The 26,836-nt window shown below is 36.6% G+C and overlaps 1 protein-coding gene across 2 annotated transcripts; it reads left to right on the forward strand.

The window, feature by feature from the left end:
- Positions 1 to 1,141: 1,141 nt before the first annotated feature.
- Positions 1,142 to 26,181, forward strand: pibf1 (progesterone immunomodulatory binding factor 1). Of its 2 annotated transcripts, XM_028467961.1 has the most exons (18): positions 1,142 to 1,624; positions 2,552 to 2,652; positions 3,229 to 3,427; positions 3,521 to 3,640; positions 4,293 to 4,426; positions 4,579 to 4,687; positions 5,245 to 5,364; positions 5,456 to 5,517; positions 5,599 to 5,724; positions 5,920 to 6,018; positions 12,939 to 13,104; positions 14,252 to 14,402; positions 14,708 to 14,798; positions 15,859 to 15,961; positions 19,291 to 19,421; positions 21,396 to 21,480; positions 25,631 to 25,822; positions 26,024 to 26,181. In XM_028467961.1, the coding sequence occupies exons 1-18, from the start codon at positions 1,361 to 1,363 to the stop codon at positions 26,075 to 26,077; spliced, it is 2,307 nt and encodes a 768-aa protein (XP_028323762.1). In that variant the 5' UTR covers positions 1,142 to 1,360; the 3' UTR covers positions 26,078 to 26,181. The 2 variants fall into 2 exon arrangements, 1 of the variants encoding a protein (XP_028323762.1); XR_003675590.1 differs by lacking the exon at positions 26,024 to 26,181 and having other exon boundaries at positions 19,291 to 19,444; positions 25,631 to 25,680.
- Positions 26,182 to 26,836: the final 655 nt, after the last annotated feature.

The following is a 26,836-nucleotide window of genomic DNA, read 5'->3' on the forward strand; positions in this document are numbered from 1 at the left end:
CCGCCGGGTTTTACCAGTATTAATTTTGACAGCAAATTTTTGATTTAGTTTTTTAGTCATGATTCTTCGACTAAAATGCAACTGAGTTTTAGTCAAGATGTATTCTTCAGGACTATTTCAGTTATTCAACTCAATGATATTAAGATTTTAGTCGACTAAATCTGTTACAAATATCGTCGACTAAAATATAAAGCATAAGTTTATGCATTAAAAAAAAAAAAAAAAAAAGATCAAGCTTCCAGAAAAAAAATAAATCTATTGATTTAATTATTTCAGAATGAGAATCATTTTCATGGCCAAGTAGAGTTTTTAGACAATACAAGGAAGTTTACTTGGATGGTACAAAAAATAAAAACAAACCAGAAACAGTAAAATAATAATAATAATAATAATAATAATAATAATAATAATAATAATAATAATAATAATAAATATGGAGGATGAATATATATGTAAGTAGTGCAGGTACAAGTAATTTAATCTAATTTAATTTATTGATATATTTATTCTAGGAAAATGATAATCTCAAAGCATTCATCTAATTCTAACAATTACATTTATTTTATTAGTAATATTAGCAATTTGTATTAACAATTTTTATTAATATAAGCTAATATCAAAATAACTATATTATCGACCTAGCTAATATAGATCTATTACATCATTCTGGCTGCAATCTATCTTTATGAGCAAGGTGGATTTATTTGACACCCAGTTAAGCGGGAATTTACCCAACCTGGCAACGCATAGTGAACGCTTTTTGAGAGGGTCGACAAAAAAAAATTATTATTTTTCTTTAAAAAGAAAAGCCGAATTCATTATTTGTGGTTTTTTTTATATATATCTTACGTTGATTTATTGCTTTTAAATAATTTTAAACATTAGGACGTCCAAATATATCCAACTAATCTTAAAAAAAAAAGGGGGAAAAAAGCCTCCTCGATAGTTTTTTGTTGCCCATAAAAATATTGAACCAAAACAAAGCAGAAGAAGACACTAAAGCGCAGATTACAGGACTATATATTTTACTTGCGCTATCTGGTGTTCAGAGGTGAAATTGCATTCTGTTGCATTCAAACAAACAGAAAGCGAGTTGGCGTTTGTTGTAATGCAGACTTTCTACCACAGAGGGCGCTATAGGCACTACAGCTGTATTATCAGGCAGTTGGCGCTTAGCAGACTGCACGAAGCGGGACTTCGAAGCATTTAAACGATGTCAATTTAAGCTACAGCTGGTCATTAGTGAGTATAACTGTTTTTGGATGAATTAATGGAGTTTGGTTTTGTTTATCGCGCAGCGTCCAGGTTGTAGTACCCATTATTTGCTTTCTGGTTGATATTGTTAAACTATTGAGCTGCAATGGCTCCAAAGAAGCAACAGTCCAGACGGACAGCGGCCAACGCCTCCAGCTCCTTGGATCTGTCTGAGGACATCAGCCTGGAGACCACCGTGCCCACCACCGAGGACGTGTCCTCCTCTGATGAACAGAAGCGGGGCCCCCAGAAGGTGACCCTGCAGCTGATCGAGAAGCATGAGCTGATGCACAACGTCCAGCTGCTGAAGATAGATCTGTCCCAGAAGAACCTGATCATAGACAACATGAAGGCTGAACACATGTCTAAGGTAAGGAGTCAGGACCTGCTGCTGGACTCACATGGTCACCTTGGAGATGCAGTTAGTCCACCATCTTCTATAGCCTCTCTATTCACCCATACAATCTGTTACAACCATTATTATTTACACGTTTACAACACAGTTAAAAAAGTTAGTCAGTCAGTTGGAGCATATTATTATTATTATTATTATTATTATTTTTAATTATATTTCTGTGCCTCATATTTGGCTTCCCTGTGGGGATAAATGCATATTTGTCTCATATCTTGTCTTTGCTTATCCTAGACCTCTCTCTTTCCCAATCAGAAGTAGAAGGTTCTCAAAAAGCTGGAAAAAGGATGTGGATTTGTTTAGAAAAAAACAAAATATTGTTCACATAAGGCTTTGAAACAGCTACAGGAGGCTGATTTTTATGAATACTGTGGAAAATTTGGAAAATTGAGAAATTTTTATTTTTGTGCTTTCTGAGTTTTTACTTTAGACACAATCTGTTATTATATTTTTTCTTTTTCAATGATGTTCAAACAGCTAAATAAAGCTGTATTCAAAATTATTGGAAAGTTTTCTGTTTTTCTGAAACTTCAGGTAAATGCGTTGATTTGGTGTTCCACGTCAAGTATTTTCACCAGCCTCATTTAAATGTGTGAACTACATTGCAACATTAATCCGTTGGTTGTATTTTTAATGGACTTATGTTGTGTTTTTTTGTTGTCATTTTATTGCCAGTTTCTATTACTTGTTTTTATTCACTTTGTTCCAGTTGTTTATGCCTTCATTAGTTTTGTCTCTTTCGTTTTTGACTTCGTCATCCTTCTCTGAAGAGCAGCGATGTGGTCTGCATAGTGTTCTTACTAAAGCTGACACACTGCTGCACTGACGGTGTTACCAACATATTTGTGCACGTGTGTTAATGTCATTTACATCTTCTGTGTGCAGGTGGAGGAACTGGAGGAGAAGCTGAATGACGCTTTGCATCAGAAACAGATTCTGAGCCTCAGACTGGACACCCAGCTGAAACTTGCTCAGGAGGAAAACAGGTGAGAAAAGAAACCGAGTTGTCTATTACGGCTGCAACAACCAATCGATAACATCGATAGAAATCGACTATTAAAAGCGTTGGCAACAAAGGTTATCAATTCGTTGCGGCGTGTGATTTATGTTACTGACCGTGACGCACAGCCGTTTGCTTCATCTGCAGAGCTTTGTGTGCGCGCACGAGTGCTTGTGCGTGCAATGTTTGTGTGTGCATGCGCCACGAGTGTTTGTGCGTGCACACCACAAGCCTGTGTGCACGTGCACCATTAGTGTTTGTGTGTGCGTACCATGAGTGTGTGTGTGCGCGCGAAGAGTGTTTGTGTGAGCGCACACAAGCATTTGTGTGAGCGCGCACCACAAGCGTATGTGTGCGCGCGCACACACGAGTGTTTGTGTATGACTTGCGTGCGCCAGCGTTTGTGTGTGAGAGACACTTTTATTTCAGTTTAATCAGCTTAAGCAGGGTTGATATGTGCTTTATAGATAAACTGTGTAATCTTTGGTTGGAGCTCTGTTCTCTATTATAATAATAATAGTTTCATGATTTAGCACAAACGTGACCAGGCTTTTCCTTCCAGGAAGCAGCAGGCTCTGCATAAACAGGAGAAGGTCTCCATCAGGTCTTACCAACATCAGCTGGAGGAGGCCAACCGACAGCTGTCTGATAAAGCAGTAGAGATGCAACGTTCCTTTAGAGATTTGGACATTTCTGAGGACAAGTACAAGGAGCTGCGCGCTATATCTGATGATAAAATCACCATACAGGAATATATTGCAGTAAGTACGGGGACGTGATCTTTATAACTTCTGTTTCTGTTAAACATCCCACAGGGTAATGAAAACGTAGTGACTGAATATTTGTTTTTGTAGATGCGTTTTTATGAGGCCGTGACTCCTCTGAGAGCTCAGCTCAATGATCTGACTGAACAGAAGGTCAAGATGACAGAAGAGCTGGACATACACAGGAAAAACATGAAGGACATGATGGAGGTATGTCCTCGTCTCTAATCCTTCCTGTGGTTTAACACGTTGGCTGTTGGACTATATGGTAACACTTTACATGAAGTTTTATACATTAGGCTGACATTACGCTGTCATTAACATGAATAAGGCATCATTTAGTGTCGTTGGTTACCCTAACCCCACTAGATCCCTCCACCTAACCCCAAAAAATGCCAACATAGCTCCAAAGGTGTCATAATTTAATGAACAACACTTAATGACACCTTATTCACACTAATGACATAATGACAGCGTAATGTCAGCCATATGTATAAATCTTCAAGTAAAATGTTACCGACTATTATTATTAATCCATTTATTCAAAAAACTGGAGAGTAAAAACACTAAACCTCACACTTCCAAGTGGGTCATTTTTTGGAGTTGGAAGATCTAACAATACAATTTTTTTTTTCTTTCTTTTTTCCCATTTTAAATTTTTTTCTTTTAATTTTAATTCTGTGCATTATTTAATTCGTAATTTTGTTATTATTATTATTATTAACAGTCATTTATTAATCTCTTTTGCTGTTTTTTCAAAGGTGAGCGCTGATGAAAAACGAGATGTTTATTGTGATATTTTAGTCACAGATTCACATACTATGATAGATTTGGAGTAATGTGCGTTCTGTATCTGCTGCAGAGCTACGAGGAAGAGCGACGTGCACGTTCAGAGCTGGAGTTAAGGAGCCAAAGGTTGACTATAGAACTGGCCGACACCAAACAGCACATCCAAGACGGAGACTATCGGAAAGACAACTATCCGCGCATCAAACGGTGTGTGCGTGCGTGCATGTGTGTCCCTGAACTGGGGTTGCTTTCATTATAAAATTGTTAAAAAAAAAAAAAAGTATAGAAAGAAGACAAAAGTTTAAAAAGTCTCTGATGTTTGACTTTAATGTTTTCATCCCTCACACTGTTTTTCTTAGGGAGCGTGACGGCTTTGAGGCTGAGTTGAAGGAGTTAAAGAGGAGGTTTGAGGCCCTTGACTTGACGCACACTACAGTGACTAGAGAGAGAGAGACTCTCAGTAAAGAGGTCAGTCTCACACTCACTGTGCACATCTCACACATTTCTTTTTTTGCACAGTACGTACAGATAACAAGGCACTTAAATGTAATATACAACAATCACTAGAACAATAGATAGGATAGCATATTATAGTCAAAACCACACGTTCAATCTCTATACAGAGGAACAAAATAAAGAGAAAAAAAACACACAAATAAAGAAAAATATAAAACAAAATAATGAATACAAATATACGGGATTTGAAAGGGGATAATTCAATGGTACAGTAGAATACAGATTTAAAAGGAGCTATGGTTTTACTGTCAATGTAAATTTTTCAATCATGTTTAACAAGTTTTTGCTTCATGATTTTTTTTGTAATTGAAGGGATTTAAAATATTGTAAAAATGGGTTGTGAAAGGCATTAAAATGAGGTTTGATTTTTGAGTATTTTGCTTTGTGTATAAAAAAAAGTATGTCCAAGTATAATAATATTGTTGAAAAGGAAGTCATGGTGTGAATTATTACATCTCACACTTAGATTTTCTTTAGTAACTGTTGATTTGTGTGTTTGTGTCCTCCAGGTGGCGACCTTGCAGCAATCAGTGACTCTCCTACAGAAGGACAAGGAGTATCTACACAAGCAGAACATGGAGCTCAGTGTCCGCTGTTCACATGAAGAAGATCGGCTGGAGAGGCTGCAGGTTCACACAGTTTTAGCACCAATGTGTGCATTATTTATTGATAGCAGGAGATCCTCTTATGTGTACTCACTGTCCTGTTTTTGTGCTCTAGGTCCAGTTAGAGGACTCTAAGAGAGCCAGGGAGAACGCATATGAGAAATATGTCTCATCCAGGTTCGGTTTTTCGTCCTTTATTTTATTTTGAATTTTTGAAACTCGAATGTCCACGGGCACTATTATTATTGTTCATATCAGAGATCACTACAAGTCTGAGTACGAGAACAAGCTGAGAGAGGAGGTGGAGAACATCAGGCTGAAGACAAGTCAGGAAATCAACAACCTGCAGAGAACCACTAAGGAGATGTATGAGAGGGAGAACAGGTATATCATACTAAAAACTATCAATAGACGCATAAATGCATCGTCATTTATCGTCACAAAAACATCCCCCATGCCTTTTTAAAAGGGTTTATATATATATACTGTATTTTTTTTTAAAGTAAAACATAAAAGATGCAGATGAGCTAGGTTGATTACAGTGGATTAAAATTATGCATTTTTGTGTATTTTCCTCAGAAATCTGCGCGAGGCCAGAGACAACGCGGTGCTGGAGAAGGACAGAGCAGTGACTGCAGAGAGAGACACTCAGTCCAGATATGATCAACTGTTGGAGCAGTGAGTTTAAAGCTACAATACTATTTTTTTGTAGACCAAATTAACCACTGGTGCAATGATATACATCATAATAATGCAAGTACAACCTTTCCAAATGCAATGATCTTTTATTTCTCTTGAGTGTTTTTTACAGATCGATTATTGGCGCTGACATTTGGCATTTTGACGCATATTGAGGAGGAAGACGATTAAAAACAAACATATATGCATATTTCAATATATCGAGGCTGGTAAAGTTATGGAGTTCATTTTCATAAACCGTGCGCTTAATTGATTTGATTATCGTCCCAGACCTATTACAGACATTTATCCCTCTTTTCATACATTAATGATATATTTAATGAGAATAAAATTTGTTTTAATTTTCCTTTAAAAAAAAAATAAAATAAAATAAATAAATAAAGGCCTTGAAAACCCAAGATGGTTATTTTGTCTTTAGAAAAGCTAGATTAATTAACATTCTGTCCCACAAACACAGACTTTCTTCTTAGGAAGGCTTTGTAATAAAAAAGAATGTCTAGGACATATACTTTAAACCACTTAAATCATAAAGATATAATATGTACGATAACTTTGCAATTTTAATTGAATGAAGTGGACAGTATTCAGAAAACCTTGCACAGATTTAGTGTCCTTTGGTTAATGGCAGTAATTAAAACATGTTAAATTAGTGAGAGGAGGTTGTCGATGACTCAGTCTGTGCTTTTTATGGATCAAGCTGTTATTTGTGATCGTTTTTTTCGTTTTAATCACGGCTTAAACACTGTAGTTTGAATTTTCTTTCGTTAACTTCGTTTAAGATTATTACCGTTATTTGTTTGCTCGGTAATTGGGCCAATAGTTTTTTTTCCACAGTTAACTACATGCACACCAGATTTTGTAATTTTTTTTAATAAGTAACTGAATTAAGTGAAAATTTGTCTGAAATGAAAGAAAAGTAGGTGATTTGAGTGTTTTTTCAAATGATTATTTTTTTAATTTTACACTATAAATATGCATATATATATATACACACACAATTAATTGATGTATATCTATTATTTATATAATTAATCTCATTCAATATACATTAATCTGTCCACACATACTAGGGGATGTCCCGATACAACTTTTTCACTTCTAATACGATACCGATATTGCAGCCTTGAGTATTGGCCGATACCAATATCGATCCAATATGATATCAGCATGAATCATACATACTTTTATTACTTATTTTGTAGTGTGTAATGTTAAAAAAGGCTTGATCAAGTGATGTCACTCAAACAGAGAACAATAGTCAACAACAGATGGTATGAGAAAAACTGACCCATGTATTATTGACCAGTTGTTACATACATTTTAACCTTAAACATAATATCTACAGTATTCTACAATTGAATAAATATAATATAATATCTATCGGATATTTTTAGTTTTTAGATGCAGTCCAATTCAATCCGATATTTGTTTTCTGGCTGATATCGGACCGGGACACCACTACCACATACACAAGTATATATACACCTATTTACAATTTTATCCCTTTAACACTTGGGTTTCGAGAAGATGAACTTTATGTATTTATGTTTAAATTGCTTTAAATTCAGACAAACTGTTCCACAAACTGGTACCGCTTACTGACACACAAACTTTGTTTTTTTGTTGTCCGTGTGTACAGTGACCAAAAGTTCATTTTGTCTCTTAAGGTATAAGTCTCAGCTTTTTCAATAAATAGTTTCTTAAAATTTAAAAATCTTTTAAAAGAACAAATCTCATTAAAAAAGAAAAAACCAGAAATGAAGTCTGAGGATCGTCTTTAACTGCTGGTGCTGAGCTGCTTTTCAACTAAACTTGCTTCTATTGTTTCCCAATTTCTATCTGTTACTTCCTGACATAAAGGGAAAGTAGAATTTCACCTGAGGCCAACCAGGAGCTGCCACAGTTAAATATAAATCATTTCTTTTCCTTTCCTCTGTTATTGTGTCATTACCATAAGCAGCTGATGTGCTCATTAGATGCTAACATTGTGTGCGTCAAAGTGCCACGAAAGCCTCCATGTTTCCATACAAACAGTCACACACACACACACACACACGTCTGACTGACGTTAGTGTGTGAACCCTGTCATTAGTCAGTGTGCAGCAGGCGTAGCAGCATCTGCAGCGTCTCACACTAAAGATCAGAAACGCTTCGCTGTGAGCGAGGGATCAGGAGGTCACGGACTTTAAAACGAGTCCACACACGGGTGCATTGGTTTATGAAAAGATCGTCAAATTGATGATAGATAGTTTCTTGTTGCTTTTTATGTCCTCATGCATTAAGTCTGGTTGATGTTTTCTCTCTTCAGATACATTTAATGTGAAATTTTGGTTTGAAAGTTTAAAGAGTTTTCCTCGATTAGCCCAGGGTTTTTCAACGTCGGGGTCGTCTGAAATATTTTCTCCCAAAAAATATTCAGAAACGTATTTATTGAAAAAGCGGAGACTTATAACTTAGGAGACAAAATAAACTTTCGATCACTGCACGCACGGACGACGACGACAAAAAAATGCTTTTGTGCGGTTTCAGGTTGTGTTGAAATAAAAAAAATGTCTGAATTTAAAGCAATTTAAACATAAATACATAAAATGTATCTTCTTGAAGCATGTTAAAGGGAAAAAATTATAAATAGATGTGTATGAATGTAGAGCGAATTACATTAATTATACATTGTATAATTATAGATATACTGTCATCAATTAGTTATTTCTATTTTTATAGTGTAAATAGGTGCATATTATAAGATTAATGTATAGAAATAAAGTACAGTATAGTACTAAATATTACAAGGGGTAGGATCATATAAGTTTATACGTCGTCCTACTCCTTTTCAAACATGTACAGGCTTCACGTACAGGATTTTGTACCATTTATTCTCTTAATTTCCTTTTTGCCTTGTTTGATTTTTCTCTCTCATTGTGATAAAACCACTGTTGTCATCTAATAATAATAATAAAACAAAAAAAATCACACATTAAAATGGTAAAACAATGCATAATATCACAGAAATAGATATTACAGTGCAGGAAGAGGAAGAAAGCTCATTGAGCTTAAATAACTATTATTCTCTTTCAAATTAAAACAACACATGAAATCTGAAACAGATGTATTGTTCTATACTTACTTTCTCATCTATAAATCAAGTTAGAATAAAATGCATTACAAAAATATCTGAGCTGGTGCATATTGTGCAGTAATACTGGCAACTCTGTATTTGTAACGCATAATAAACATGGTCAAAAAACGAGTGATTCTCAACTAGTGGGTCGGGACCCAAAAGTGGGTCGCGGACCTGTACTGGGTGGGTCGCAGACAGCTGGTCAGAAATAAATACTTAATGTCTCTCATGTTGGACTTGTCTTTTATTTTGAAAGAAACTTTTATTTTGACGTGAATGTTGTGGAAAATATATAGATTTATGTTTTTATAAAAATATTACATGTTTGTTTTTGAAATACTAAATATTGGTTGGTTGAATTCTAAAAAAAAAAAGTGGGTTGTGATTTAATGAACATGGCAAAATGTGGGTCCCAGGGTGAGACCAGTTGAGAACCACTGCTTAAGAGAATAAATTTGTGATATAAAAATGGGGCGATGACAAGAAAAAGGTTGTAATCCACTGGATTAGCCACAGATGAGTCTTTACCTTCTGTTCATTTCTTATTTCACTGCTACATTTCTGGCCTTTACATGAAACATGCCGTCATGAGCGTCTGGTTTTTGTGATACATGTATGGAATTATTGGAGATCGTTTTACGCCATGTCTCGTTAATTTTCATTATTTAACTTTCAATTTTTTTCTTAACTTCACTCCAGCTTTATTTTGTCAACACACACATGAATACAGCAGCAGCAATATGTGTCCCTGTCCACTGTTACTACTACATGCCAGTCATTTCTCTAGATCCAAACCACCAGCTGTTGGTTTCTCTAACACACACACACACACTTTTCACTCTCTCTTGAACCCTTCTCTCTCTCTGCTGCTGCGATCACATTCCCTCTCTGCATCAAATCGCAAGCCAGCAACGACAGATGCGAGCCCCAAGCCCTTAACCCCTAACCTCACGCACATGCCCCTATTTTTGGGGCAAAGAATGAGGGGGACAAGCTTGAAATGGCGTCAGAAGATTGAGACATAAAGGGCCAGCTTTAATCTTAGCGTGCGAAAAAACAAGAGCTAAGGTGAAGTAGTGGAATTCAAATGTTTGACCTAAAACTCAATGCGTTAAATAAACGTACCAAAGTAGCCCTAATGTCAAGCTATTTTTTTTTTCTTTCTTCTCCCTTTGACCTTCAAAAGCCAAACACATCCTTCAATTTTTTATAAAGGAAAAAGAAAGAAAATTGTTGAGTTCACTGTTTGTTAGATAAAGAATTGTGCCATCGCTCCATCACTGTCAATGAAAGAAGGTATAAAATGTGGACCATGTGTAGATGTCCATCACTGCACACACATAGCTCAGGCCTGCTACGGATGATGAAATCTTATCAGGTCAGCTGTAATCTAGAGTTATTAATATTATCCAACCATCTTCCATGGCTGTATAGTGGGAAGAAGTGTTAGTGTGTTGTTAGAAGCTGCCGAAGGGAGGCACTGGGTTTAAAACCTCTGTTTTTTTCACGTGTGCAACAACACACTTTCATTTGTTTTGTTTTTGTCTTTTTTTAAATTATTCATTACTGCAAATATTTGATCTTTCAAATAATTACAATTTCAACTGAAACGTCGTTCTAGACAGGTCACTAATAATACATCTCTTTAAGATTAAAACTACAGTAATTTGGTACATTTAAAAAAACTAAGAAAACAAGGAATTAAAAGGATAAACTGCTGAATAAAAGGAGCTCAATTGTGAACCTGTTGAAACATTAGATTAATTCAGTCTGTTCAGTATTACAGAGGTTTATTACAGGGTTTAATTATGGTTTATGTCAGAGTTGGACAACTTTTATCACAGCGGGGGAAACAAAAATGTTAATGTATGACATAAGGAACATGATTAATGTCAGCATTTAGATCAACCTGAGCATCACTGCAGGAAAGAACAAAGAGATTTGCAGTCTTAGTTGGTTTTACTCTCATTTTGTGTGTTTTTCGGTCATTTTGTTTATTTTTTAGGCATTTTGTGTGTTTTGGGAGTCAGTTGGTTTATTTTTCTGTCAATTTTTTTTGTGTTTTTGTTTTTCTGTCCTTTTGTGTGTTTTGAGAGTCCGTTTGTGTATTTCTGTGTGGTTTGGGAGTCATTTTCTGTTTGCTTTGCCACACGTGGCACGCTGACCACAAGTTGCCCATGCTTTGTGTGCATAATACACTGTTTATACTAAAATGCCTTTAGAAAACCACTTCCATTATGGTTAATATATTTCTTCTTGGGAACACCGATGTGATGACTACGATGTTGTCCAAACATCAAGGTCATCACAATTTTTGTCCAGGATTCCAATAATTTAGAATAATCGACTATCAAAACTACATGATGTAACATGCAAATTTTCTGTGCATGAGACAAAAATTGAAAACACCCACCATGAGATTCAAAATGTGACTTTTTGTAGGTCCTGGTACAGTTCGAATGAAAAGCTCATGTGTTTCAGTTTCCGAGCTTAACCTCTAACCCTTACTGTGTACTATACAGTATATTTCCCAGGACAGTGGAATGACAGGCAGTCATTCTAGTTCTGCTTGTCACACTTGTTAGGTTGTGTATCTTAAGAAAGCAGAAGGCAAATGATATGTTTTGCCTCTTTCATTCCTCATTTAATTAATAACCACGTCTGCGCTTCCAAAAAAAAAAAATTCTTTCACTTGATGCCAACAGGTATCATTCGATGTCTAACAATAACCGTGTACTTAGAGAAATGCTTTTGTTTGTGGATATGTTTGAATGACCTTTAACTGCAACTCTTACTGAGGTTATACAGTGTAATATATCTTACAGTACAATACACAGACCGATATACTACTAGAAACCAAATGCTGATCTCTAAACAAAGCAGCAAATCAATACTAAATGTAAAGCCTGCAGTCATGTCATTCTACAATGTTGGATAATATATGGCAGGGGTTCTCAACAGTGGGGTCGTGAGACACTTGGAGGAAGTCACCATGCCTTCAAGAAACTAAGAATATTTTTTTTATAATTTGAGCCAACTTTTGCTTATTTTTACCATTTTTCTGCAATTACACCAAACTTGCCATATTTTAACCTATTTTTATTAATTTTTCTTGCCTTGTTTTTTTTCCTTTTAATGTTTTGCTGCATTACTCCCATTTCTGCCACTTTTTTCAGACATTTTCAACACAAATCCTTTCCACCACTTCCACCACCTAATCTTGACCCATTGTTGTCACTTTTAACCAATTTTCACTATATTTCATGCTTATTTAGCCACATTCACGATGTGTCATGCCCATTATTTGCCAGTTTAAACTAATTGTTATGACAAATTGTTCCACTATTGACACTTCAAACCATTTTTACCACTTTTTTTTTTTAACCAACTTTTAACCAATTTTTGTTGGTTTTAAAACCCCATTTCACGACCTTCACCATTTTTTGACACTTTTAACCCATTTTATTTCTGATTAAAACAAGGATTTACATTTATAAGATGACTATATACTAGGGCGCAAATAAGAATAATCTGCCTAGTTAACCAGATAAATAAATAAATTAATGTGGTTTTTCAAGGATTCATGGAACATTGGGCCATAGTTTTGCTGACTTTATAAATGGGGTACAAAAATCTCTCCCCTTTATTCCCCCTGTCTGTTCAATCAACCAAAGGTACAGTGGGGGGGGGCTTTATTTTGGGAATTGTGGGCTGAATTGGTTAAGAACCACTGCCATATGTAACAACACTTAGCGTATATCTTCTGCCGTTTCTCCTTTAGGTTTCGCCAGCTGCAGCTGGGCACAGAAAGCCGTGTAGCAGAGCTGTCCAATCAGGCCAAGCTCCATGCTTTCGAAGCCGAACGCGCACAACTGCTTAAAGAGGAGACGGCTAATGCTCTGGCTCAGTGTCAGGTGGAGTGTGAGAAGCACCAGAAGAAACTGGAGGTACTGATGAATGTGTAACGCAATATACAAAGACAAAAATGGATGAAAGAGCCATCAACAGATGCTTGGATTAATGGATGGCTGTTGCTCCATTAGCATTATATCATGTTGTGACATGTTGATGATTTCACATTGCTTAACGAGTATAAACAAGTGTCACTTTATTGGGAATACCCGAGCTACGATGAGTCATGCTTTAATACATGCAATGATCTCATTCTGGATCATATTCATAATCTGTTGAATAGCGTTTTTTATGTTTTAACTTTCCACAGCGTTTAAGAATGTAGACGCTCTATCAGACTATTTAACTTTAGGTTTGTGGAAATATGAAGTGAAACTAAGTGAATGAAAAGCAAAAGGTTATCTTAACTACACTGAGGAAACTTCCAGTGGATTCCCGGAAGGGCCATGCTTTTTTTTTTGGAAAGGAAGAGGAAGTAGTAGATGGCGATGCAGTGTACACCCTACACTGTCACATACAAATAACACACCTGCAGGAAACCACAGAAAGTAAAAATGACAGAAACTATGAATCATTGTGAAAATGTAACTCAACAATATTTGCAGGTGCTCAGTTTTTCCGCTGCTTAGATCTCATAATTGCAGTCATTTCTAATGTTAAACTGTTGAAAAAAAACTCAAAATTCTTACAAAATCCTTCAATTTTCATCAAATTGACATATTTTCCTTAATTAAATTGAAAATGGTCACAAAATGTAGGAAATGTAAAGTGAAGATCCTACTGGGACTGATAACTATCACTTATTGCTTGGATATGGTCGGTTTGTTACGTATTTCGTATTTTATGCATACATAGAAATGCAAACTAGGGCACAATAATGTTGAAATGACTTGTTTTCCCGCATAAAATTTGTGGCCCACTTGAGATCAAATTGCTTTATCATAGATTGTAGAACATTTTGATGAATGTTTGCCAACAAATGTTTGTGAATATACTGATATTCTTACTAATACACCAACACATTTTTGATTAAATCGCGTTGTGTCCCACAAAACATCTACAGCAACAAAGCAAATTATGGATTGTAATCCCCATCAGTTGGACTTTTTTTTTGGTGGGTTTGAAGAAAATATGAAATCAATCACTTTCTCTGCGTCTCCCTCTTGTCGTTCTCTCCTTCAGCTTCTCACACAGGAGTTTTACAGGCTACAGACGTCATCTGAGAAACGAGTGTCGGAGCTGCAGGCTCAAAATTCCGAGCAGTCGTCTCGACTGGAAACGTATGAAAAGCTGGAGCAAGAACTGGACCAGGTGACCATGCAGGCTGCAGAAAGTAAGGCCACTGAACGGTTCCTTTTTTTTTTTACTTATTAATGTATGCACACACAGTCAAATTCAGACAATTATAGATCCAAACCAAAGAACAAACAGACACTGATACCAAACCAATAATCTAAACTCAGACTAAATGTCTTTTGTCCTGTTTTGAATAAAAGTCATTGCTCCACAGTCACAACAGTCAAAGCTTTTATTACAATACATTTGTGAAATAAAGCGACAGGGATTGGGTTGCATTTTTTCCCACAGTTCTACACAAAAAGAAAAACAATGCAAAACTTTGTGTTTTTGTGTTGCCAGTTGAAAATGAAGAGGAGGCTGAGAGAGTTCTCTTCTCATACGGCTACGGAGCTAATGTTCCCACCACAGCCAAAAGAAGACTGAAGCAAAGGTGGTGAAAACATCAAGCATCTCATATTTATATCTCATGCTATTATTTAAAGAAATAAGTTCAATTACCCATAATATTGGTATATTAAGGACACATGTGCAGCTAAATATTCTAATTTCATCCACCAGATGAATGCATGCACTGGAGCAGTGGTTCCCAAACAGGGGTACGCGTACCCCTAGCGGTACAGGAGCACATTGCAGGGGGTACTTGGAAAGATTCAACAATTAGTTAAACTGATTTTAGTCAAGGGACCAAATACGGACCATCTTGAGCTTAAGTGGGCCAAAGATTTTAGGTGACAAAATAAGTAAAATCCACATTATGTACCCTTGTTTGCCCTTCCACTTAAAAACGATATATGAATGATAAAGTATAATAATAATAAATCATAGACACTCAAAGAGCTTTACAGAATTAAGGCGTTATTCTTTCACTCCACACTTAGCGGTGGTTAGCTACTATTATAGCCACAGCTGCCCTTGGGCAGACTGACGAAAGCGAGGCTGAAAGAGTGCGCCGTCGGCCCCTCCGACCACCACCAACACTCACTCACACACTACATTTATTCTATAGGTAATGTGGGTGAAGTGTCTTGCCCAAGGACACAATGACAGATACCACTGGAGCAACTGTCCCCCACTGTGGCACCTGGAATTCTCAGTGGTCTCCCATCCAACTACTAACCAGGCCCAGACCTGCTTAGCTTCTGAGATAGGACAATGACAGGCTGGTATGGAATGATAAAGTATGCGAGTATATCAGTCCCTGTAGGATCTTCACTTAAATTTACCTGATTTGGGAAAGTTAGAGACATTTCGAAGAAAAAGTGACGAAAACAGGTTAAAATGTGGCAAGTTTGGGTAAAAAGACGCAAAAATTAGCACAAATTGTTCAAAAAATATTCTTAATTTTTTAAGACATTTGATGTCCCCCTCCCAAATGGGTCGCGAGACACTGGGAGGGGGACCCCAAGATTGAAAACCACTGCACTGGAGTAACTTTCTTGTTGTCGTTCCCACATCTTGAAACCTTAACTAACTTTGTGGCTCTTTTGCAGCGTACATTTGGCCCGCAGGGTGCTGCAGCTAGAGAGGCAGAACACGTCACTGCGGACTGACCTGGAGAAGCATAAATCGCAGACGGGACAGATATCTGAGCAGGTGCATTCACATTAACACATGCACACACACACACAACACAAGTGTGTGTTTGCTTGCAGTTCTTTGTTAATGAGATAAACCTATGTGTCGTAATCACTTAAAAGTACAAAGAGACCTGGAAGCATGGCGTGTCAGCCCCTGCAAACCACAGCAATTCTCACCATTATACAGTTCTCACAGCAGCTTAGTTTGTAGTTACACTTGATTAACAGTGTTAGTGGTTGTTTTAGGCTTGTTTTACTTATCCATCTGTCATCATTGCGAAAACTCCTTTTAATCACTCACTGAAAGATCCTTACTACAATCTTAAATCCAAAAAAAAAAAAAAAACATCTTACGTGATGAGAAAAGGGAATCCTGTGTTTGGTACCGAACACACCTGGCTGCAGAAAAGTTCTAGTCATTTAATCATTGAACGAGATCAGTGCAAAGCTGCCAGAAGCCCTACAGCAGTGTTTCTCAACTGGTATTGCATCAGGACAAAAAACAAGTTGCGACTCATTTTTATCCTGTTTATTTGTGTGTATTAACTTAAGGGTTTTCACAATCCGATATTGATTATTGTATCGGCCTGCGTTTAAAGTCTCATATGTTTTTATCGGATTTATTGAGGTTATTTTTTAGGGTCTTCTATTTTTTTTTTTTTTATGTTATTCAATTGTAGAATATTCTGATACCTACTGTTGCGGACGATTGTTTTCTTTTTGAGTAATGTCACTTAAACATTTTCTAACACTCCACAATAATGCAAGACAGCAACATCGGAATCGTATCGGAAGTTAAAAAGTTGTTTTGAGACACCCTTAGTGTATTTATACTGAAAAACAATGTGCTTTATAAATAAAAGAAGGACCAGGCCCATTATAATTGTGTTGCAGAAATAAGTCCCCTTCAAAATAAAAGCACAAATTCTTACAAAATCCTTTTATTTTCCTCCAGTGATGACATATAGTTCCCTTAATTAAATAGAAATTGGTCACAAAATCGAGTAAATGTAAAGTGAAGATCCTTGTTTACACTGATATCTCTCACTTATTGCTTGGATATGATCAGTTTCTTACATATTTTGTCATTTACCTATACGTAGAAATGCAAACTAGGGCACAATAAATTACTTGTTTTCTCGCATACATTCTGTGGCCCACTTGAGATCAAACTGCTCCGTATTTGGCCCCTGAACTAAAATAAAACAAATTTTTGATTAAATCACAAGTTATGTGTCCCATATAACATCTACAGTAACAAAGCTAATTTTGGGTTGTAATCTCCATCAGTTTCCCACTGCAGAGGTATTGGACAACACACAAGACTGGAATATCGTTGTCGTATTGGGAGTTAAAAAGTTGTTTCTGGTGTGTTTGTACTGAAAAATATGTGCTTTATAAAAAAAAATTAAAAAAAGTACCGTGCTCATTTTATTTGTGCTGCAGGAATAAATTCCCTTCAAAATAAAAGCACAGTTGTTTCCCCCCATTCATATGAATGCACGCGGCTCTTTGAAATTTGTCCACAGGCCACATTTGGACCCCGGTACATGAATTGAGAACCAGTTTTCCAAAGAATGATGCACAGAGCAGTTTAGAGCTGCAGAAATAGACATTGTAATTACAGGTGAGTGAATTGTAAATGGGTGTGGTAGACAGAAAAATTAATTATAGCTTTCTCCTGAGGAAGAAAAAAAAATCCCTCATTATGGTTTTGCTGGACGAGCAGACGAGGTGGTTTTGAGGTAAATTACGTTCAAGCTGCCAAACAAGATCAAAGTGATTAGAAAATAGTGCAATATAACAGGACTGTCCAGTTTCTTGTGATTTTAAAAATAGTTGACGGTTTAACTTTTTGCACATTTTTGTTTTCAAAGTGCAGACACAGACAGCAGTGAGTCGCTGCATGAAGTCTGTCTTCACACCTGTCACGGGTGTTTACACAGCAGGGAAATAGTATCAGAAACCATGATGGCCATGCTCTTTGCTCTGCAAACAACTTACTGCACAATCATTGGGCTTTTGTTGAGTGTGTCACTTCACGTGCATGTCTGTGCAACGAGGCTTTAAATCTGGGTGTGCGTGAAGTACAGTCACATGGCCACCACTCGTGCTGCTTCTCCTCAAATCATCCAATAGGTTTGTGTGTCCCTCGCACACCTTTTAATGTCATCCCAATGAGGAGAGAAGTTGCACAATGAGGCGGGCTGATTGGACGCTAAATACACCAGCCATTCAACTGTCAGCTGTGATTGAGCGACACTTCTCTGAAATACCTCATGATTCATTGAATGTACAGGGGATGCAAAAAATCCTACTTCCTTTTCACTAGAAAGAGTGAGGGTGTTAACCACTTAACCACCCACACAAATACCAAACAATCTAACTTTTGTCCCTGCTCTCCCCTCCCAATGGTGCTCAGCGTCAGTGATAAAACTAGTTTAATGTGTAACATTCTGAGTAAAAATATACAAATACTCTATTTATTCTATATTTATATATATTTTATATATTCAAGAAACTTTTTTACAATTTGACCCCATTTTGCTTATTTTAACCTATTTTCATCACTTTTTCTTGCCATATTTTTGCTCCTTTTAATGCATTTTTCTTACATTACTCCAATTTCTGCCACTTCTCCATCAAATTTCAATGCCTTTTCTGTACATTTCTTCCACTTTCAAGACATTTTTAGTACTTATAAACCCTTTCCACCACTTTTCCAGCCTAATGTCAGACATGTTGAGCCATTATTGTCACTTTTAGCCTCTTTTCACCATATTTCATGCTTGTTTTTGCCAATTTAACCCCATTCACAATTTGTCATTTCTCATTATTTGCCAGTTTAATCTAAATGTTTCAATATTGACACTTTGAAGCCCTTTTACCACTTTTTCTGTCCATTTTAACTAATTGATCACTTTTAACCCATTTCTGTGTTTTTTAAAAAATCCCGTTTCACAATTTTCTCCACCATTTTTTGTCACTTTTAACCTATCAAGAAATATACTATGGCTCAAATAATAATGAACTTCCTGGATAACAGTGGATATTATTAAGATGAATGTGATTATCACAGATTCACAGAATAATGGACCATCATTTTGCTGACTGGGGGTCACGGGCTGAAAAGGTTGAGAACCACTGATATTTAGCTTGGGTTCACATTAACATGTGACTCCCATGCTCGTGGACTTTTGACAGTACATGGGAATAATTTGTAGCTGAGTCAGTTGTGTGATGTAGTGAACAAACAGAAGAGTCTTAGTCATCCTCATCATCGTGTAACACGAGTAATTGTTCTGTAATAGCACTATTATACACTTGTGTGTGTTGATCCTATAGTTGCTGGCCGCCAACCAACTGTTGCAGCAAACGCAGCAGCCGTACAGCTACCTGATCGAAACCGTACGACAAAGAGACGCGCAGCTCAGCGTTCTGAAGCAGCGCATCACCGCACTACAGGATGAAATCAGGTACACACAAGCACGCGGAAACGGTGAGAAAAACCCTAAAACGCACCAAGGGAATTTTACCTCATTTTACCTTTTTATAATTAAAGGCTATTATGTGTCTTTCGTGTCTGTCCAAGTTACCTGTATTGATTTAATTTGTTACATCATATAATTTGGTGATTATATTAGCAAGCCACGCCTTACCACAAAGTAATTGCCTGCTCTTGTTATCGTCATTTGCGATCTCTCACACCCAGTTAATTCTGTCAACATGCTAGCTGCTTGTGTGGATCGTTTCCCATCGACGCTCTCTTACCTAGCACAGACTAATGTTACATTGTCTGAAAACGGGCCCATTAGAGCCCGATATATAACAAAGACCTGAATTGTTCTTTAAAAAAATGTTATAAAACCCAAAATGTAATAGCTGGTCAATAATGTAAGAAAGGTGCTGAGCCTGAAATGTAATAAAAGAAAAAAAAAAAAGTTAAAATAAATGATTTAAAAAAAAATTAAGAATAGAAAAAAAATATATACCGTATATACATTTTATTTATTTATTTTTACTGTGACATTATTTTTTGTTGATACTGACAATATGCTCAATACTGTTGTCAGGTAAATGTTTCTTTAAAAAAATTTTATAAATAAAGAAAATAAGAAACTGTTTCAACTGGTTAATAATGTAAGATGCCACCGTTGTTACATTATGAGGCAGGCAAAACATTTTTTCCCTAATAGTGTTATAATTTTATCATAGTCAATGATTAACGGATTAAAGAGCTTATTGCTTCAATGTAGAGTAGTATCATACACAAATGTGTAAAATATATATATTATTACAATTTTGATATTTTTTTTGTCCCTTACCCACACACACGCACACACACACACACTTCTATTAAAAAAAGGAAAAATGTTTTGGGCTCAGTATTTTGTTACATTATAGACACATTTGGGGTTTTATTTAAAAAAAAAAAAAAAAAGTATTACATTTTGGCCTCAACACTTTTGTTACATTATTGGCCAGTTATTACATTTCAGTTTTTATTTAAAAGAAACATAACAATTTGGGTCTTGTTACATATCAGGCTCTAACAGGGCTGAACAGTGGAGAAACTAGAGTTGCTTCATCACAGCCCCAGGAAAGATCAGTGAGACAACATGACAGAAAGACATCACATTATCTCTTAAAGGCATTCCTTCTCTTTACTCAGTGACTCACATCTTTGTTATTTATTCATTTGGCTGAAGACACTCATTTGATTAAACTTTGGAGAATATAAAAACTAAACACCTGCCTTTTACACTGACAGGCTCATAATTGCTCACCAGCACACACACATTTACTGATGGTCAAGTTACAGATTCCAATTAACCCATCATATATTGGTAATACATGCAGGAGTTGAACACAGGTTCTCCTTTTGATGTCATTAATCATTAGCAGGGGGCGGAGCTAGCATGGCCCAGCACAGAGATCTGATTGTGTATTTAACCTGTCAATCACCCCAAGTGCTCCATATGTTAAAAAAGTACTTCATTAGAGTGAATTAGTAATTAGTAGTATTCATGTATAGAAAATAAAATATGTGCTCATTTATTTAAAAAACAAACATATTTGAAGTACTCAAAATTTTTTTATAAAAATAAAAAATTGCCGCTTGAAACAGAGAAGTGTTTTTACTTCATTCTGATATCATGCGGAATAATGGGAACAAACTACAACAAAAATTGTGACAAGCAAATCACTGTCCTCCTTGTTTGGCAAAAAAACGCAAGAAATCACAGTAAGAATGAAGTAAAAACACATCCATGCATCCGTTTACAGGACTCCACTTCCCACAATACAATGCACTAAACAAGATCAACATATTCTACCATTTTTGCTTCCTTTCTTTTAGGAGTAAATGATGTTCGATTCATTGATCTATGAGGCCTACACTATAGATTTTATCTAATAAAATGTTTACATGTTTGTTGATGTTCTTGCAGTTCACTGAAAAAAGAGCGTAGCACTCTGGAACAGGTGAAAAACAACATGGCAGCTGACCTTGAGCGACTTCTTAACCATCGAGAGGTACACACACACACCTCAGTAGTTTAATCTTTAATAAGTTAATGTTTCATTTATTCAGACAATGTTTTTTCAAGAAATTTACTTTAACATTTTATTTGAAATTTACATTGATCTCCTGCATTGTTTCGACTGCCAACTGTCAGTCTTCCTCAGAGGCATCTACTGATTGCAGCTTAAACTTTGATCATTCAATAGTTAATAACTCACTAAACTCTCCAGCTTCTGTTGGATGTGTCTGGCTGATCAGGTCAAGCGTTTGACAACCATATTTTCCCTTAACTCCCAGATACCACGTCACACCTTCACTCTTATAGTTAAAGCAACAAAGTTAGGGCACTAGAACAGTGATTGACTAGGCTACAAAAAGGAAAATTAAATAGCAATACAAATGTAAATTAAATTTAGATTTGTGTACGTTTTATCTCAGAATTATTTCTAATGCAAACACCTATGAAATAATTGCAGTCTTCCTTCAAGACTGTACACGCACGTATATCCGTGCGTGAGGAAGCGAGTTCACCCCGCCTCCAGGCCAGCCGTTTGCTGCGTGAAGTATGTGCCCTGTCACAGACAGCTGTTCCTCAGCCTGGCTGTTTGGGATGCCACTGGGGTTCGTGTGTGTTGGTGTGTGTGTGTGCCCTTGTGAACGTATGTGCACCCGTGCGTGTGTGCGACATGCCAGAGCGCATGTCCGCAGAGGTGATAAATAGAACTATGAAATGTCCCCCCCACACCCCCACAGAGCCTTAAGCTCATTCAACTCATTGGAAGTCATCCCCGTTTGTACCTCAAGGGTTTGAGCTTCGCAGGCTGTCACTTTAGCACAAATATGTCACCTAAATGTGACAGTGTTAAGAAAGTTGACGGAGGAATTCACTCACTCGTCTAAATCGCTGAACGCAGGTATTCTAATTACTTCCACGGATACAGGTGTGTAATCATCCCTTTGCCACACACACTGGCTGTGTTGTAAATCGCATACTAACGTAGTACTCATACTAAGTCTGACAGTGCGTTCACATTAGATAGTATGCAAAGATTGAGTATGCGAGAAATACCGGGATGTATACTATATTGGGACAGTTTTTGAAGTATGCACGGTGAGCAAACTAGTCATACTCAACTGCCCCATGATGCATTGCGAGCAGAATGTGAAGTGATCCTAAGAACCAGCTTCAAGCTAAAAATCAAACATTCCCTTTTCAAAACAAAAGCATCAATTCTTGTTTTTGATTAGTTTTTAAGACTTTTTGTAAATATGGCTCTTGTTTTGAAGTTAACCGGAAGTTTTGTCAGTAACACAATGGCGGGTTTCCGAATTAACAGTAGGAGTGTGACGATATCTCGATATGGCGATATATCGTGATATTTTTCCACACGATCGATTATCGATATGCTCCCGCTAAGTTTCAATTTTTTTAAATTTTTTTTTAAAACCTTTTCTGCTTTTTCACTAAGATGTGCAGGTAGGTCTTCACAGAAATGTTGTCACTGTTTGTTGAAGGAGCTAACATTTTGTTTACTAGAATATTGCACTATAATGGTGTCACTGGTAAGAAAGATCCTATTTTTTGTTTACAGAAAGCACTATTGGAGATAGTCATTCATTTACATTGGTATGTTGACACTTATTTACAGAAACGTTGCATTTACATAGTGTCACTATTCATAGAAAATAAAAATTGTATTTTTTCACTTAATCTTTTTTTTTTCTTGTTATGTCAGATCATTGTGGATTGATTTCTGACCAATATATCGATAATTGCAGTAACGTCATATGGTGAGATAACCGTTATCGTGAGCTTTGTATATTGTATCGTATGGTACCCAGAGGTTCCCACCCCTAATTAACAGAGATATTTAGCCTCAGAGTGCTTCATGTTTTTGTCATTGAAGGTTTCAAATGCATCTTGGGATTATTTGATCGGGACAACACATTATTGAACAATCATATCCAAGTTGTACACAAATGTGCCAGATTGTAGCAAAACTGCTAATTTACATCTGTAGTCCCGAGGCAGGTCACACAAATAATACAATGTATACAGGAACACAAAACACAATATAAAAACTATACAAATTACATTTTAGGTAAAATGAGCATACGACTGATTTACTTTATGATGTTTAAGTTGTTTTTTAAAAGAGCTATAAGTCGGGCAGTATATACTCAGTGAGATTGTGGTGCAGGGGTTCTCCAATCGTCGCACCCTGGGACCAACATTTTGCCATGCGACCCACTGTTTTTTTAGAATCCAACCAACCAAATTTAGTTTTTCAAAAATAGCTGTTGAGGACACATCTATAATCTTTTTTTAAACATAAATCTATATAACATGCATTTCACAGCATGCCTGTAAAAAAAAAGTCCAACATGAAAGTATTTATTTATTTTTGACCAGCTGTCCTTGGCCCACTTTTGGGTCTCGACCCACCAGTTGAGAATCGCTGTTGCAATATACATAGAGTGTTTCATTTCGGACACAGCCACTGATTTAACACACGTTTATAAAACTATGTCTCAGTCTCATCATGAGCTCAGTGAATTCCAGTGTGGTATTGTGATGGGATGACATCCAGGCAACAAGTCCAGTCGTAAAATGTCCTCGCTATTAAATATTCCACCGTCAACTCCCGATTGGGAACAACAGCCACTCAGCCACTAAGTGGTAGAACTTGTAAAATGACACTGCAGTGTCAGTGGATGCTGATGTGCATCATCGTGTGCGGCAGAATCACTCACTGCAGACGTCGTTCAGATGAGCTGAACAACAAGTGTTTGGAGGAGCTTCACTGAAAGGGTTTCCATTGAGGAGCATCTGCATCCGAGCCATCCATCACCAAGTGCAATGCAAAGCGTCCGATGTAGTTGTGTGAAGCACGCAGACTCTAGAGCGGTGGAGACGAGTAGGACGGATGACTGATGGATGAGTCTAGGTTTGGCGGCTGCCAGTTTACAGTTACTTCCCTGCACTGTGCCAAGTGTAAAAGGTTAGTGGAGGGGGATTGTGGTGCAGCCTTAATTTTTCAGGAGATAAATTTGCTTTACAGTTTGAGCGAAAGAAACTCATCATTTTCCAGTGTGCAGATTGGTTTTGGACAATTCCATGCTCACAACTTTGTCCCTACAAAGTTGGAAACATATCAATAGATGCATTGATGCTTTCCTCATGAAAGAACCCGTAGGGACACATCAAAGCAATTACTACGGTAGATGCCTCTGAGGAAGACTGAAATAATTCAGTTGTAAATTGTTGTTGAAAGAACTCTGAATTTTTCTAAAATTCTCCAATTTTTCACAAATGATTCCACAAAATCTCCCCAAATTAAATAAAAATTGGTCAAAAAATAAATAAAGTACTTTGAGGTATCTGTCACTTATTGCTTAGATATTGTTAATGCCTTTCACACTTTGTTTAATTTACAACTGGAAGTGCAAACTTTGGCACATTAATGTTGAAATTGTTCATTTTCCAGCCTAAAACCTGTGGCCCACTTGTGATCGAACTGGTCTGTATTTGGCCCCTGAACTAAAATGAGTTTGACATCCCTGTCATAGGGACACATGAAAGCGATCAGTAGATGTTTTGATGCATTCCTTATGAAAAAACTCATAGGCATACATCAAAACAATCACAAGATGCTTCTGAGGAAGGCACCGGAAACATGTCAGGAGATCAAATTTGCTGAAAAAAGTTGTCTGAATAACATTATTTGTAGGGACAGTTTGGGGATGGCCACGACCTGATACAGCATGACTCAGCAAAGCAAAGAAAAGTCCAGTAGGGAATGGATAAGTAGAGTTTTGTAGGATAACTTCACTTTCTTTTTACCTCAAACCAATAAAACACCTTTGGAATTGATGAGAGAAAAAAAGCCGAACAAGGCAAGATTGATGACGTCAAATTATTGATTGTCAATCAAATCCATTTGATTGTAAAATTTTTTCTTTAGGCAATATAGTATAGGTTTTCCTCCATTGCTCAAAAGCATGTGTCAGGTTATTTTAAAGTCCATGTGGCTTGAGTGAATAAAATAAATAGGTGTAATGACCTATACTTAAGTTTTTCTTTTGCCTAAAGATGATCTAACATTAATATTTGTTGTTCACGTCTCCTTTTCCACATGTATCTGCTGTGTGACTCTGAAGGAGCTGGCAGTGATGAAGCAGGTGCTGATCACCATGCATTCCAATCAGGGGGACACTTTGAACATTGTGGAAAAAGACAAAACCGCAGTCGGGACTTCTCGCTCAGCGAAACAGCAACAACCACCACCCAAACGCATCATCCACAGAACCACAGAAGAATCGTCACCGAGCAAACCCAAGCCCACTGTGTTCGTAAGTGTCTCAGATGGAAACAGAGAAATTGCATAAAGGGATGGGTACAGGTTTATTAAGAATTTAAAAGAGAACAGGTTTTGGTTGTTCTGTACTTATCAGGATGGTGTATCAAAAAATTGATTGTCTTATTTGTTGAGATAAAGAATAGGTGAATTTTATGCAATTCATTTCCTCTCTCTCCCTCTCTTTTATTTGCAGACCAAAAAAGAACCTCCTGACTGGCATCAAAAGCTGAAGCAAAAACCGAAATAATCATTTTTTTCACTATTTAGTCTTTTACACGTGTGTTTTTATCATGTAAATGACTATTTTTAAAGCACATAGAAACTTATTGAAATAAACATTTTCAGAATGTCTGTCCGAGTGTTTTTCTTTCCCATGTGGTCCGAGAGGGAAGAATCTCAGTGTCTAAATTCAGAAATATTTCCTTCTACAGAATACACATTCCCCACTAACTTACTGCCCAAGAATTCTTCCTTGTTGGCAGAGGTGTCTTTTATTAGGCCTGTTTGCCATTATTTCCTCATATTTTCCACATTTGCAGATGCCGATTGGGGCAGACAAACAACATGACTGGGACCTTTGCCTTTGATTTGCATGCGCTGAGGCTCCTTTGGCTTTTAAATATAGACATAGTAGGCATACCTTCATCATTTCAAACCATGTCATGATTGGTGTCGTATTAAACTCACTCAGTGGACTGCTGTGAACCTGGTTTGCTGGTTTTTTTTTAAAATAGTTTTTATTTTCTACAAAATGATTTCTCTAAGCTTTTTTACAACTATAATAATACATTATCACCTTCTTTGGTGTTTTTTTTTTTTAAACACATGTAAAAGGTTTCTTTGCCTTGACTAGATATTAAGTTGATAGTGTGTGGGTGGTTTTTCACAGTAAATTTCCTATATGAACGAAAATCTCAACTCAACAATCCTGTATTTTTTTGTTTGTAAAGGTAGTGTTATAAGTGATTATTATGGCTTTTTATTAGCCAAATATTGCATTTTCATC

This window comes from Gouania willdenowi, chromosome 15 (assembly GCF_900634775.1).
Source record: "Gouania willdenowi chromosome 15, fGouWil2.1, whole genome shotgun sequence".
Lineage (NCBI taxonomy): Eukaryota > Metazoa > Chordata > Actinopteri > Blenniiformes > Gobiesocidae > Gouania > Gouania willdenowi.

Excerpts from the sequence above, each read along its gene's own strand:
- pibf1 (XM_028467961.1), top strand. The coding sequence starts at position 1,361 with ATGGCTCCAAAGAAGCAACAGTCCAGACGGACAGCGGCCAACGCCTCC. Across the intron at positions 4,688-5,244 it reads GAGAGACTCTCAGTAAAGAG|GTGGCGACCTTGCAGCAATC; the intron begins GTCAGTCTCACA and ends TGTGTCCTCCAG. Across the intron at positions 5,518-5,598 it reads GAGAAATATGTCTCATCCAG|AGATCACTACAAGTCTGAGT; the intron begins GTTCGGTTTTTC and ends TGTTCATATCAG.